This window comes from Saccopteryx leptura, chromosome 2, assembly GCF_036850995.1.
Source record: "Saccopteryx leptura isolate mSacLep1 chromosome 2, mSacLep1_pri_phased_curated, whole genome shotgun sequence".
NCBI lineage: Eukaryota > Metazoa > Chordata > Mammalia > Chiroptera > Emballonuridae > Saccopteryx > Saccopteryx leptura.
Genome location: NC_089504.1, coordinates 113,371,542 through 113,387,716, shown reverse-complemented (window position 1 = coordinate 113,387,716; position 16,175 = coordinate 113,371,542). Strand labels below are relative to the sequence as shown.

At 37.4% G+C, this 16,175-nt stretch overlaps 1 protein-coding gene across 1 annotated transcript in view; it reads left to right on the top strand.

Moving 5' to 3' along the window:
• Positions 1-14,325, top strand: part of TSPAN8 (tetraspanin 8) — a 32,695-nt gene extending 18,370 nt beyond the window's left edge. The window contains exons 3-8 of the mRNA XM_066368561.1: positions 45-182; positions 1,968-2,042; positions 2,152-2,259; positions 6,432-6,563; positions 9,334-9,417; positions 14,039-14,325. Coding sequence (XP_066224658.1) covers positions 45-182; positions 1,968-2,042; positions 2,152-2,259; positions 6,432-6,563; positions 9,334-9,417; positions 14,039-14,092 — 591 coding nt within the window. The 3' untranslated portion in view covers positions 14,093-14,325. The remainder of the gene's footprint in view (positions 1-44; positions 183-1,967; positions 2,043-2,151; positions 2,260-6,431; positions 6,564-9,333; positions 9,418-14,038) is intronic.
• Positions 14,326-16,175: the final 1,850 nt, after the last annotated feature.

Genomic DNA, 16,175 nt, shown 5'->3' with positions numbered 1-16,175 from the left:
ACATCAAGGAAAGGGATTTTCTGATTTCTCTTTTTTATTTTCAGTTTATCAGCAGTAAGAACTCTGATGTTAGTCCTTACGTGGCTGTGAATATCTTAATTGCTGTGGGTGCTACCATCATGATTCTGGGGTTCCTGGGATGCTGTGGTGCCGTGAAGGAAAGCCGCTGCATGCTTCTCTTGGTGAGTCCTCCATGCCCACCCCACTGCCCGCTCAAAGAACTTGCCAAGACTGATGACACTCTAACTTCTGGGTAGAGGGTTTGATTGTGGAAGCCATATGGTTAGCTCAGATTAGAGGCTACCCCAAGAGAAGACAAGTTTTAGCATTCTTTATTCATTATTCCTGAGTACCTACCTGCTACATGCCAGATGCTGTGCTAAATGAGGCAGAGACACTGAGACAATTGAAACCCATCAGGGAAGATGGGCAAAATAATAATTAGCTACAGTGGGAGTGGCCCAAGAGAAAAAGGGCAAGGAGGGAACTTCAAGCCAGAAGCAGAAGTGAATAGGTACATGTATGGGTGAGGTTGTGATGAACCTTCCAGAGAAAAACCCCCTGAGTTTTTGAAGGAAGTACAAGGTCACTTGTTTGGAAACTGTAGGCCTCTGTGTGGTTGGAGTGGCAGAGGCTAATTTTGGTAAATGATGGTAGATGGATCTGAGTATAGACTATGGCAAAGTCACATTACATTTATTTATTTATTTATTTATTTATTTATTTATTTATTTATTTATTTATTTATTTATTTCTCAGTGAGAGGAGAGGAGGCAGAGACAGACTCTCATATGACTCTGACTGGGATCTACCAGCAAGCCCACTAGGGGGTGATGCTCTGCCCACCTGGGGCTTTGCTCAATTGCTCAGCAACCAAGCTCTTCTTAGCACCTGAGGTGAAGGCCATGGACCCATCCTCAGTGCCTGGGGCCAACTTGATCCAATTGAGCCATGGCTGCAGGAGGGGAGAGAGAGAGAGAAAGAGAAAAAGAGAGACAGAAGTGAGAGGGGGAGGGGTGGGGAAGCAGATGGGTGCTTTTCTTGTGTGCCCTGATTGGGAATCAAACCCAGGACATCCATGTGCTGGGCTGACACTCTACCACTGAGCCAACTGGCCAGGCCTCAAAACACATTTCATGCTAAGAAAATTCTAAGGGAGTGAGATATCATATCTGTCACTTAGAAAGCTTCAAGGAGGATGGATTGGGTTGGGATAACCCATAGTCTTCACTTTTAATATATACAGTAGAAAATAATAAATGGATATAGAGAGAAGATTAGAAAAATCATCAAGTATTTATTAAATATAAATCTGACATAAAGGTTGATCAGAGTTTGTCTAAACTTGTTTTTCTCATGAAGTAAGTATTTGTTTATTATGAAGGAAAGTAAGGACAGAGTTTTGAACTGTATTAGCACCCATAGTGGTTGCCTTTAGATTAATAAGGCCTCATTGACAATTGAGGATTTAATTACTTGAAGAGCTTGTTTTAAAAAAACAATTAACTTGTTGTGGGCTGCATTCTCCAAAATTATGATTTAAAAATCTGAGGCAGGTTTTGGGAGTTGACATTTATAACAAGATCTTGGGAACTGTAAGCATGGTAGAAACCTTGTGTATGCTGTCAGTTCTGAAGTTTTGAAGTTTGTGTTTGATGAAGAAAAAGGAGAAAGATAACATTCAAATACTTGCATCTAAGTTTTTAAACTTTTCCCCATGCAGCAACTTCTATGAATACATTTTCATTTTACCCACTTTCTATGGTCAGTCTTTGGAGCAAATATTTCTGAAGGTAATGGTCTCAAAATTTGCTCCTTGAGGCAAAGGGTAGACTAAATAAAGAGCATGGTTACTCCTTGGAGTTGTAAGCTGACCCAGACTATAAAAGGAAGATCTGTGCTGAAACATCCCAAGATGTGAATGCATGCGCTGGGATAACACATGTTCTTTTTTCTTTTTTTCTCAGTTTTTCATAGGCTTGCTTTTGATCCTGCTCCTGCAGGTGGTGGCAGGTATCCTAGGAGCTACTTTCAAATCCGAGGTGTGTACCCATATGATATCTGATCATTCTGGAAAACTGAAAAATAGAAATACCACTTTCTGGCATGAATAACTTAACAATACTTTTTAAAAATTCTTTTCATTTTCAGTCTGAGCATTTTCTGAATGAAACTATCTATAAAAATGTACATCTTCTGAACGCCACAGATGAGGAAGCAGAAACATTCCAGAAAGCCATGAGTAAATTTCAAAAAAAGGTAATTAGAATTAGTAGGTCATTTGGGGAGTTAGACATAGATCTGTGTTCATTTAGTTTTGAACAGATGGATTACTTAAAGATCGAAAAATATCTCTATTGTACGGACTTTGACTGACAATTCTGTCGGCATGTAATTAGAAAAATCCAAGAAGAATTCTAATTTCCCTCCCAGTATCTTACAAATTCTAACACATTTAAAAGAACAGAGATCAAGAAGATATGGTTATGACAGATTAAATCTAGATTGGGCCAAACCCAACATTGTTTTAATATTTTTAGTATGCTTGAGGCATTTGGAGAGCCCCTCCCCCCATCTGTCTCTCTCTCTCTCTTAACATGCTCACTCCTTCTCTCATAAAAATAATTACAGCTATTGTTTTTTTTGTTATTTTTTTTTTTGTATTTTTCCGAAGTTGGAAATGAGGAGGCAGTCAGACAGACTCCTGCATGCGCCCAACCAGGACCCACCTGGCATGCCCACCAGGGGGCGATGCTCTGCTCACCAGGGGGCATCGCTCTGCCGCAATTAGAGCCATTCTAGCGCCTGAGGCAGAGGCCACAGAGCCATCCTCAGCTCCCGAGCAAACTTTGCTCCAGTGGAGCCTTGGCTGTGAGAGGGGAAGAGAGAGACAGAGAGAAAGGAGAGGGAGAGGGGTGGAGAAGCAGATGGGCACTTCTCCTGTGTGCCCTGGCCGGGAATTGAACCCGGGACTCCTGCACGCCAGGCCAATGCTCTACCACTGAGCAAACCAGCCAGGGCCACAGCTATCGGTTTTTTACTACTTACTAGGTACCAAGCTCTACATTTAGTAGCTCACTTTATTCTCACAACTCTGCGAGGTAGCTAATATAATTATCCTCATATTCTTATTTGACAGATGAGGAGATTAGGGCTCAGAGATGTTGACAGCAAGTGATGGGTTTGGAATTTGAACCCAGATATGACCAGTAATGCTTTTTAGTCGGTACACTAACCTCCCATTTGTTAGTTAGTTTATTTATTTATTTATTAAGGCTGCTTTGTAGCTCCAGGGTAAAGTCAAAACACAAGCAGGCATTGAAGGTATTCTACTATTTAGCTCCTACCTGATATTTTAACTTTCTATACACAGCTCCATAATGAAAGCACTCTAGTCCAGCCAGGTTTGCCCACTCAGGATGCTTTAAGCAATTCTGCCTTTCATCCTTTGCATTATTCCTTATCTTTGGAATGTACTTACTACTATCTTTCTTTTTAAATACTACATGTACTTTAAAGCTTGACTAAAATATGACCTACTCTGTGAAACGTCTTCCACACCTTCTTTATTCATAATCCCCATCATATGAACTCCATGTAACATTCATTTCACATGTCATAGAAACTGTCAGAATCTTAGAAGAGAGTTGGATTTTATAGAACATTTAACTTGACTTCTCATTGACTATAGTATTTTATATCGATGTTCATATGCTGTCTAATTAAATGTTGAAGAGCTTTACCAATTTTTGACCATCCCACTTATGTTCAAGTCTGATAATTAGTGTGTTCTTAATTTGAAACAAAATCTGCCTCCTTAGAATTTGCATCATTTAGTCCTAGTTCTTTCTCCTGAAGTTCCAGAGGAAAAAGAGTATCTGATGTGGTCTACATTGTGCAACCTTTTTCTTTGAAAATGGCTGTCATGTGACTTCTAAAAGCTTTGCTTTTCAAATTCATACATCCTTTCTTGAGCTACTTATCAGATGACATTTTCTCCCCCCAGAGCATTACCCAGTTCCGATTTGGATAGACTTCAGCTTGAAAAATTCTGCCTAATGAACATCATTTCCAAGAGCTCAAACCTGTTATGAGTTTGAGCTCAACCCTGTTCAACTTTCTCTGTGTTGTGCTTTTCCTCACTTCTCTATAGCTGCATCCCTTGATCTTCTCCCCTCCAGGTCGTTCTTGCTCTGAAAGACAGATTAATCAAAGTTTAAAATAGTAACACTTTAGGCAACTCAGTTCCTCCGCTGGGTGGAACTGAGAGCATCCTTGATTCTCACTGGTAGTTAACCTGGAACCAAATGTACTACAGGTAACCACTGGGTCTCTGGATTAGCTCCTAAATCACATTTTGCTTTGCATTGCCTCTGGTATCCAAGGTCTTGGAGCCAACAATGGAGTTCTAAATGTTCTGTTTGTCCTAGTATAATTCTCAATTGCTTTCATTCTTGTATGTTAATTTTTTATCTCTTATATCTGAAGCTCCTTGTGTTCTTGTGTTCATAAGACTGTAGTTCCTTTTTATTAGGCATTGTGAGGTTTTTTTTTAATGTTATCTACCAGGGTTGTTTTTTTTTTTTTTTTTTTTCTTGTAATGCTTCTTTGGGAAAAATATCCTACCTCCAACTCTGGCTGGGTGACCTGGGGTTCTACCATAAATGGAGACAAGTTCTAGATAGCAAGTGGAATTCTCTTTGGATTTCAGGAAACTGCCACACAGATTTCCTGCTAACATACTAATGAAATGTGCAACCCTGGATTCTTGGTGATGACTTTGTCTAGAGGTTGTTGTCACATTGCCTGTACAGTGCCTCGTTCATCTAGCTGTTATAATTCTTTCAACACATTCTGACCAGCGTCCCCAGCTGCTCCCACATTTGATCTGGTGACCAGATATCATGCCAAGTTTTGCCTTTCTAATTCCTTCCTTGTCTTCTGTTAAGTATGTCTCTATACCTCCCTAAAGAATCCTGAAGTATATTGTGTTCCAAATATGGGCTGACCTGTGAGTGCATATAGTGGGATTTATATTTTTGTGGTCTAGAGTATCTGTATCAAGTAATACTATTCAAGATTATATCATCAGAAAGAGTGAGCAATTAATGGTGTCCACCATGGGAACAGGAAAGGAGGTTATTTCAAGATTACCCTCTTCACTAATATTGATTGATCTTGGGAGCAACTGAAATCTCCAGCTTTGTCATATAAATGCCGTTGTCTGAACTATCTTGGGAACTCAGTTCTGCTCTTAAGTGTATCACTTATAGCTCTGTATCAGCTACAGAGTTGCAAAGATCCTTTCCATAGCTTGATGTAATCATTGGCATCAATGTGGAATAGATCATGTTTAGTGAGAGCATAAAGGGAATAACTGCAAAGCACGAACCACAATGACAGCTGACACAGGAGTGCTTTCTACACACCGGCCACTGGGTTAAGCTTTTATATTTTCACCTGGGTTTTCTCATTTTTATCTTTACAACGAATCTACAGATTGATGTTATTATTAGCAACTATTATTATCTGGATGAAAAAGCTGTAGCATAGAGAGGATTAAGTAACATGGATAATGGGTGGTCACCCAGCCAGCAAGTGAACATTCTTTCAATATCCTGGCATTGCAATACAACTGAGCCTGGAAAACAACTCTGTCTTGGTTTTATTTCCTTAAGTCATTTTTTTTCTACCATTCTGCATGAAGAGTTTTCTTTTATTCTAATAGAGCAAATAAGACAAGATGATGGATAATTATTGCTCTCTTTCATCTAATAATATGGCCATATACTCTGAGTCACTGGGCTTATTATGTCCTTGTGTTTCTTCCCCAAACATGACCAACATTCTGCTAGTGTTTCCCCATGTTTCAGTTTACTCTAAGCCTTCACCATTCTGATGTATTTCTAAGAGTTTTATCTCTCATTTGTGCTCTTCTCCCTCTTGTACAGATGTCCGTGTAAAATTTAATGTCATGAGAGGTCCACTGAGCATCTTGCCCTTTTCCTCCTAGCTCCAAAAGTGATCAGAGATCATGAGATGGAAATCTTATTTTTAAAACCTGTCATCTATTTTGAACAAAAGTTCTTGGAAGAGATCTTGACTCTCATGAATTCTTTGGAAGTTTTTTTCCTAAAATCTAGGCTCAGTAGATCTGATTCTTCTCCTCTCTCATCATTAAAAACTAGAAGGTGAGTTTTCATCTTCTAAGCTCCTCAGACATTTGCTCCTGCAACCTATTTTTCCTTCTTTCATATTATGACCAAAAAAGAGTATTCGTTTATTTTTGCTTTTACCTTCAGAGAGGTGGGTGAAAATCACAACATTTCAGTACAAGATACATCATAAGAATGGTTTCAAGAGAATATGATTCAGTGTATTGACAGCATTTTTTTAGTGCCTGCTTTTTATATCTATTCTTCATCAAACAGTTTCAGTGCTGTGGTTTGGTCAATGGAGCTTCTGACTGGGGAAGTAATTTTCAACAATATTATCAGTCATGTGAATGTTTGGAGGCGTCAGCATCTTGTACAACTTATGAAGGAAAAAGTGTTTATGAACAGGTAAGAACAGATTTGGCACAGTAAGTAGTTCTGTTTCGTTTTTCATAATGAAAGTCTTTACAGAAAATTAAATTGCAGCAATTATAATGGGAATCATGATATAAAAGTCCCAGGAATTTCCCAAATCAAAAAGCAATCCTTACTTAAAGATAAAAGCTAATATAAAAAGATGAAAATATTTCATGTTTTCTATGAGTCTGGCATCATTTGAACTAAACTCTAATAGATCAAAGTAACATTCTGCTGCAAGGGGAAGCAAAGTGCAGACTAACAGATAAAAGTTTATTTTGTCCTCTGCTTGGTGACTTATATCATTATTCTCTTCTATTTTTTTTTCTATTTTAACATAAGTTCTAGAAATCCATATTTTTACTTTAATTTTAAAAGTAAAACTTTCTTTTTCTAATCAAATAATTCTTTTCTCAAATCATTGTATAGGTTTAAAGAAAAGACTTGGTTTTTAGGGGTTTCAGCTCTGTTTGTTAAGTTTACTTACTAATTTATCTAATTAGTGGTCCAATTGAAAAGGTGTCTTAGACATTTGAAGTCAATCGAAAAAGCTGGTTTTATCTTTTATGCATTGTAGATGTGATATTCATGTCACTTATAGATGCCAATATGTGAATGTCATATCATTATTTCCTATTATTGCTTAATTGATCAAATATTTATTGACTACTTTTTATATGCTAGGCCTCCAACCAGCCACTGGAGATCAATTTCTGATTAGAGCACAGTGTCTGAACTCATGAAACTGATGCTGAAATAGGGAAGAGAGAAAGATACGTAGGCAACTTCAAGCCAGTGAACTATTGGCATTTCTTGAATAAGGGCGGGCACTGGTATTATGTGATTCTCATCTAATTCAGTTTTCAGGTTCAAAGTATGACTTCCTAGAAGGCATGATATCTGTGTCTTATCACATAATTTTTTCCTCTTGCTTGAAAAGAATGTATATGAATATGACAACTGATGTTAATGTTTCATTTATTGCTGTTATACTTCAGTGCCTACACTGTGTCAGACAGACCCTTACTAGTACCAGACATGCTTCTGGACCCTCTGGTTGGGAGAGAGATATATAACAGCTATTATAATTCAATAAATTAATTTCTATAACACTTTGAGATTATTTTCAATCTAGCATTGGCTTAGTAATGGCTACTGAGGTTAATTATTTATCAGAAAATAGAAAGTACGTCAGGAGAAACATCTCTCCTGCTGACTATAGCATCTCTTTTACTAATTTTATCAAAAGTAAGGAGATTCTGTTCTGAAGAGGAATGAATCGCTGTTACTAGGATTTAAAGTAACACATCGGGGAGAGGTTATCAGACTACAGAGCTAACATGTCTTTCATTGTCCCAATAATATCAATAAATATTTTTATTCTTAATTTTTATATTTTTCCCTGTTCCCCTCCTCCCTACCTAATGTTAGTGACACGATGTCCACAGGAAGAGGGATATAAATATGGTGTAAATAAATGCTGTTCCCACTTAGAATAATGAGGACATTAGTAAGTTCAATTGCAAAGTGATGTCTCCTGAGATTCAACGCAAAGATATTTTTCCTCCGGATACATTTAGAAAAGTCCTAGCATTATCCTAAAAAATAATAGACATTCCTTCCAAATTCACACATAATTCAGCTGATAGCTGCACCAGTTTCCCAAAAGGAAGGTCATAAATTCATAAAATACTTCCATCTGCCTTGTGTCATTTGTAAGAAGTCTGGAAAAATAAGAAAACTGAAATGGCCATAATTTGTTTCTTTTTTCCCCTTTCCCTTTTGCCAACTTAACCTGGTTATCTAAAGGGGAAGGGGGGAAACTCCTCAAGCCTAATAAATATGACTCAGTAGGTCATTAATCTCATAGTTAACCCTAAGTAATGTAATAATTTCTTCTAATGTTTACTGCTTTGGATCAAATGAGAATGGAGAAACCCATTCAGGAATGAAAGGAAAAGACTGTTTTGCTAAGCCTTATGGAAAACTTATATTTTATTTAACAACAATATTTTGTTAGCCCTTTGCACATATAACACTATCACAGGGATGACATATTTTCTGGCAACACAGACAATAGAACTATTGTATTGTATAGTATTTTTCATTTTTAAAATTATTCATATAATTTACAGTTTTTGGAATTTTTATGTCTGTCTGAAATGTTTTAAGCTTGGCATCACATGCTGGTTTGAGTAAATTTTTAAGAAATGTAGCAGAGATATAGCTTCCTAAATGTTCTTTTCTCATCTAAATTAAGGACATAATAGCGCACATGTAATTTTTTAAAAAAAATTTTAAGTAAAAATAAATCTGCTAAGTATTAAAAATAATTTTTTTTTTTAAAAAAACTTGTTTTAAAAATGAAAATTTTCACTATAATTAGCTGAAACTCCAACCAGGGAACTTGGCTGCAGACCACAAACCGAAAAAATCATATACCATCAAGGTGATAGCAACCCTAAAACTGTTAGTTAAAGTAAAATTATTATTTATAACTAAAGATCCCTACATTCAACTGTGACATAGTTGAAGCAAAATTTTGCTCCTTGGGTGCTTTCTAATGTGCGAATGAACCGCAACAATTACCTCCTTTCAGGGGGGAGGAGCTTGAAGGGGAGGAACAAATCCAGTTCCCTTTTGTTGAGTATGTTTCTTGCTAGCAATGTAAACAATCGGTCTAATGAAAAAGATTTTAATTCAAATAAGGTCATCAAAATTTGATTAAAAGTAACATTTTATTTATTTATTTTTTTAACAGCCATGCATTTCTTTTATAAAAGACTTAGTTAAAAGACATATTATCATCATTATTGGAATAGCATTTGGACTGGCAGTTATTGAGGTACAGTATAATCTTTCATTATTGACTCTTTATTTATTTCTTGCTCATTCATTAATTCTTCTAACATATATTTATGACAAGCCAAGTATATATAAACCAGGAGCTTCAGAAAAGCACTGGATACCAAGTGCCCAAGGGCCAGCAAGGCGCTCTATCAGCCTGGGGTCTGAGGAGGGGATTACAGTCTTACATATTGAGCAGGGCTAAGTCCATTATTTCTAAATGATCTCTCTACTGGGAAAGAAATATTGCATCAATTTCCACAAGATTTCTTAGTTCCAGATATCCTTTTCCTTTTGAAGACTAGTACAAGAGTTAAAGTTAGAAGAAAGAGCCCCAGACAAATCCAGAACACAACCGTTACCTTTTCTTATCTCTCCTCCCAATTTTGAAACAGAAAATAAAAACTGAACTTGGAGTGTGCTGAGCCATTTTCCTGCTATTCCATTTTAGAGAAATCTATCAAGTTCTAATAATATGAAACACTTGCTTTTAATTTTCTCACTATAAGGACTATGGACTCACTTGGAGAAATTTTTAAGGAAGTGCTTCTCGAGGTTTATGTATTTACTCACCAATTTGACTATTGCTGTTGAAAAAAAATACTGTATAGGGTTTTTATCTTAATGGATTTTCTTGGCATTTTTTAAAAGGAATCCAAATGATATTTCTTACACAGCCTAAAACTCTTTGCCAAAAAGATGAAATAAAACTATTTCAGAGAAGCATTTTTGGAATCATCCTAGCTCTTGGTTAGTTTAGATATCAAGTGAGTCAAATTCACTGGCATCCTGTTCTGGGCATTGGCAAGGATCCTAACGATGTGTGGGGTGTCTCTTTGGTTCACGCGGCTGAGAATTGGTTAGTTCAGCTGAGTGACTGCTGCTTTCCTCGCATGGAATGCTGTACAATGTCCTCCTTGGGATTTCTGGTAGCTTTTTATCTCTCACTTGTGCCACATGACTGCCAGAAAGGAATTTTAGCTGGGACTGAAGCAATTTAGTGTTCTAAGTGGTCATTTGGGTTACTGGTGGAATTTCCCAGCCATCCATTAGAAAAAGTGTAGAGACAATTAGCAGTAAATTGGGATAGTGAGTATTACTTCCTGGTAGCCCAGAATAGGTCTAAATTTGAAGCATTCTCTGCTGGGAACATGGTTGTCTTTATGTCTGATATATGTTCAAAGTTGATTGGTGCTGTGTATTGTCTATTTCTCTTGATTTAGCCTTTCATGAAATATCCTTTATTTCTCTGCTTTGTATTCTGGGTTAGTGCTAAGTTAGAAATAGGAGCTAGTGGCCATAGTGTGTTAGAAATCACACACATATATATTCATAAGTTTATAAACATAAATCACACACCACACATACATGTTGCTAGAGTAAACTTTAAACAAATGATTGGGAGGGCAAGCTTTAAATGAAGTATTCAATGCAAATGTCAATGTAAGTGTCAAATTCCATGTGAGACTCAAATTGACTATGACTGGATACAACCCACAAATGCTTTTAAGAAGCTTCTCAAATGGAAAGCCAGAGAAAATAAGGACATAATCAGCTGGGGGACTGATATTTCTCATATCATAGTCAGGAGCATTGCCAAGAATCTAAATACGTCTAATGGAAAGTAAAATTACAAGAGGAATAAAATATTTTATGAAATTGGTATATCCATGTGTTTGTTACATACTTAGATTATTTTTTATTTTTATTTTTTACAGAGACAGAGAGAGTCAGAGAGAGGGATAGACAGGGACAGACAGACAGGAACAGAGAGATGAAAAGCATCAGTTATTAGTTTTTCATTGCGCATTGCGACACCTTAGTTGTTCATTGATTGCTTTCTCATATGTGCCTTAACCACGGGCCTTCAGCAGACTGAGTAACCCCTTGCTCGAGCCAGCGACCTTGGGTCCAAGCTGGTGAGCTTTTGCTCAAACCAGATGAGCCTGCATTCAAGCTGGCGACCTCAGGGTCTCGAACCTGAGTCCTCGGCATCCCAGTCCGACGCTCTATTCACTGCGCCACCGCTTAGTCAGGCCATACTTAGATATTTTATTGGTTGTTCAAAAGATATACTTAGGGTATACCTTCATAAAAACCTTTTGATAGGTATGGAATTCATATATGTTAATATCATAAAATACAACATTTTTAGTTACGCCAATTTAGTGTGATTTCTAGAATATATGTAGATATGATAGTTGGTTTAAAGAACTGTAGCTTTGAAAATAGTCTTCTGATATTCAGTTTATAAAAATGTATCCAAGGCCCTGGCCGGTTGGCTCAGTGGTAGAGCGTCGGCCTAGCGTGCGGAGGACCCGGGTTCGATTCCCGGCCAGGGCACACAGGAGAAGCGTCCATTTGCTTCTCCACCCCTCCGCCGCGCTTTCCTCTCTGTCTCTCTCTTCCCCTCCTGCAGCCAAGGCTCCATTGGAGCAAAGATGGCCCGGGCGCTGGGGATGGCTCTGTGGCCTCTGCCTCAGGCGCTAGAGTGGCTCTGGTCGCAACATGGCGACGCCCAGGATGGGCAGAGCATCGCCCCCTGGTGGGCAGAGCGTAGCCCCTGGTGGGCGTGCCGGGTGGATCCCGGTCGGGCGCATGCGGGAGTCTGTAAGACTGTCTCTCCCTGTTTCCAGCTTCAGAAAAATGAAAAAAAAAAAAAAAAAAATGTATCCAAAAATGTACATTTGTCTTATAGTCATTAATTCTAGTTGCCTAATACTTAGGCCTATTTCCAAGGCTTAACATTTAAGCTTTATTTCCCAAGTTCAAATTCAGGAAAACAAAGACTCATAGAAAAAAAAATACCTCTAATAAGTATCTTTAAGAAGAAAATAGGGGCAAATGTCTCCATGCAGAAAATATATTCCAACTATTTTCATAAAAAATCATATAAAAAATTATGCCCTGACATTTGGTGTTAAGTCTGTTTAGACAGGCACTGATGGGGTGGACCAACCGTTATTTTCAAGGCTCTTGTAAGACCACATACCTGAGAGATTTTTTTTTTTTTTTAGGTAGCATATTTTGAAACTATGAAAAATGCTTTATTTTTATAAGAAAATTTTATCTATAGACATTTTTGGAATTCTCATTGTTCCAAGTTAAATAATCCAATGATCATATCTCTCTTCATTTGACTATGGCAGTTTACAAGCACAAAAAAATGATCAACACTTTCTCTTCTCATTTCAACTACAGGAAAGAAAGAGCCACTGACACTGATAGTCATCACTTTGGAGGATAAAAGTTTTTCTGACGGAAGGTCCCAGAAATAGCACAAAAATGATAACTTTGCAATTTTTAGATTGCTCTAGAATATGGGAACTTATGCAAATTACTTATAGCAAATTTATCCTGAGTCTTCACATATATCACCATACAATGAATCTCTTTTAAATTATTTGCTATTTTTATGAACAATGAAAAATTTCATTTCCAGAGGCAAAGGAAGATGCAAGAAAGTAGGATATCAGCTGGCTAGTCTGCCGGTAAATGGTGGGCATCTAGTTCAAGGGTGTGGCTGTGAAAGATGGTAGTTGCCTTATCCCAGTATTTTGCCCATTTTCTTTATTCTTTCTTGATACTTGTCTCTCAGATTTGAGGCTTGGGACCAAGGTAAAAAGACTAAATTTCAAGGCTTTTGGAAGTTATTCTAAAATAATGACTTTGAGAACACTCTGGATAAAAATCATTATTTCTGCAGAGAATTGGTGTCTCATTATTATTTTTTTAAAGACAAATATTAGGCAGTAGTTCTCATTTGAAATGCATTTCCAGGAAAGAATTATTAGGCAGGACGTCTCGGTACAGTAAGAGCACTTGAAATGACTCAGTATAAATGGCAGCTCGCCCTCCTCCTGCCTCCTCTCAACGCACCCTGGCGGGGAGGAAACTTTTGATCAGTAATGCACACCAGTCTTTCTGTTATTTCTACATCAAAGCCACAGCATGCAAGTCACCAACTGCAAAGCCGGTTGGAGCAAGTTTTGGGGGTCCCTCATTTTTGGGAGAGCCACTTAATGAGCCAGAAACTATGTACTAGATTTTCAGCTGTGTTTTTTCACTTCAAGGGAAATTTCTGAATTAAGCTATTCTCCATTAATTTCAAAGTTTTTTTTTAAAGAAAAAGGTTACTTTTTGTCCTTCCTCTTGGCAATGCCTAACTATGGCAAGAGAAATTCTAGACTCCTTGATTTTTATGCCGATGATTTAAACCAGATGATCGTAACCCTTTTATGGAAGCAATAGGGTATATTGAGCGCCCAGATGCCCAAGGTCCCCCTTGCTGTAGGGCAGATGCCCCAGAGAAGGGTGTGTGTTCCAAGGGTGGAGAGCTTTGGTGGCAGCAGCTATTGAACAACCAAATAGGGCAGGTTAGAGGTGGCTTGGTTAGCTGAGAATGCTGATAAAACACAAAGTACTCAGGAAACTTTCTCAGTGATCCTTTGTCCCATGGGAGTCTCTAATTTCCCATAAAGAGAGATGACTTACATAAATAAGATTAAAACTGTCAATAGCCAGAATCTTTTTTGTATATAATGTTCTTTCTGTCTGTTTATAATGTCACCAGCATTTTCACTGAAAATTCATGTTAATCCTGTTATTTTATTCTCTAGATACTGGGTCTGGTGTTTTCTATGGTCCTGTTCTGCCAGATTGGGAACAAATGAATCTGTGGATGTGTCAAGCTATCATCAGTCAAACTTCTTTAAATTTTTGCTTTGGCTTTGTGACTTTAAATATATGAATGCTGCATATGTTAGGAGCAGCTGTGCCATTAAAATATAGCTAAACTATAGATATCTTCCAGACATACTTAACATATTTAGGAGTTTAGTGATATGTACTAGGAAAATGATATGAATGTGCAGTTTTACTCAAAATAAAAGTAACGTTCTTTATATTGGTGCTTCTTTTGTGTCTGATCACTGTGTTCAGGTGGTAGTATGCTTACACCACTCATTGGGAGCCACTCAGTGGAGTAGTCTTTGTCTGTGAGTGACTGTTAGGTAACACAATGCATTTAGTCTTTTCAGAAGTGACACCGTTTTGTGTGGTGTATCATCCATTAGTGTTGAGATTAAATTAAGTCTCAAATGGAAAGATTGAGAGAGTGGCCCAGCTCTTTTCTACTTATGCCCACATCTACTAATGGTGTCTCTCTTTCCTCTCTATGTATCATGGGGACAAGATGATGTGCATGCCTTCTGTCCAGTCACTGAATCTCGGGCTCCTCTCTGGATCTTCCTCTGGAACATAGTTACAACTGCTTCTATCATTCTAGTTCTCACGGGCATTTTTACATTTTACTTTTTATTGATGTGCAGTGTACACACAATAAAGTGGAAAAATCTTAAGTATGCACCTGTGTAAACACTATCCCAATCAAGATACAGGACATTTGCAGCACAGCAGGATGCTCCTACATGCCACCTCCCTGTGGTGTGTCTGGAGCTGGCTCAGCCCCACTTGCCAGAGCAGACTGTATCCACATCAGTAATTGGATTCAGTCTGTTCGCATTGGTTTTGCAGAACCGATATCTAATTTTTGTTGAGTTTGGTGAACAGGTTGTTGAAATGGCACTTGTAATCAGGGTTCTTTCTAAAATGGGCGCCTGGGCAGCTGCCCGATGTGGAAATCACAATTTTACATTCTGTACTCTTTTTGTAACGTTCATCTGTGCAACAGTACATTCTAAGGGCCATTAGTAATGTTCATTCAGTCCATAGGTGAAAACAATTGCAAGTGAGGATGCTATTCAAGAAGTAGTATGGAAATACCTTAAATAACAGTTTTATTGTATTTTTTTTGTTAGGTATTATTTAATATTTTTTATTAATATTTAAAACTCTTTCTTATAATCTAATTTTGTGTGCCTCTTTTATTGTTCTTATTGAAGTAATAAATGCATGAAATAAATTACCTTTCAGTATATATTTTTTATACTTATAATGGTCATTAGGTCAGAGAACCGGTTGTTAAATTATTTGAATCTCACCACTGATCCACATCCACCTCTTCCCAACTCTGTGCTCAGTGACATCACAGTGGTAGCTTGAAATCCACCATGGTGGGAGTATTTACACCATGGAAACTGGCAAATGATATAAAATCAGGGATTTATTTTTTAAATCTGGTTGTTAAACAGTTACTAATACACCACCACCCTTCTCAGCAAATACCTCCCCAAAGGTAACCACACTTCTGAATTTTATGACCACAGATTCACTATGTCTATTCTTGGACTTTCTATAAATGGAATAGTAAAATAAGCATTCTGGCTTCTTCAACATTTTGTTTGTGAGATTCATCTATATTGTTGCATGCAACTGATGTCAATTCTCATTGTTATGTAGTAGTTCATTGTATATGAAAATATATATCACAATGTACTTATAGACATTGAGTTTGCTTCCAATTTGGCATTATTGTGAATAAAGCTGCTATAAATGTTCTTTTATGTCTTTAAGTATGTATATGTACTCATTTATGGGTATACATATATTCACATTTAATAGATTCTGTCACAAAATTTTCTACAGTGGTTGTACCAATCTGTATTCTTATTAGAAAAGTATGATAGACTCAATTTCCTTTTCTGAGAAGGAGCAAGAAAAAGAAAGGTAGTTATTGTCAAGTAGATTAGAGTGACTAGCAAGAAGTAGAAAACTTGGGGGGGGGCTGGCTTGGTTAGACAACTTAATTTTGTGCTCCCTTATTGATGACAAATGTAACTGTCTTTCTCTGAGCAC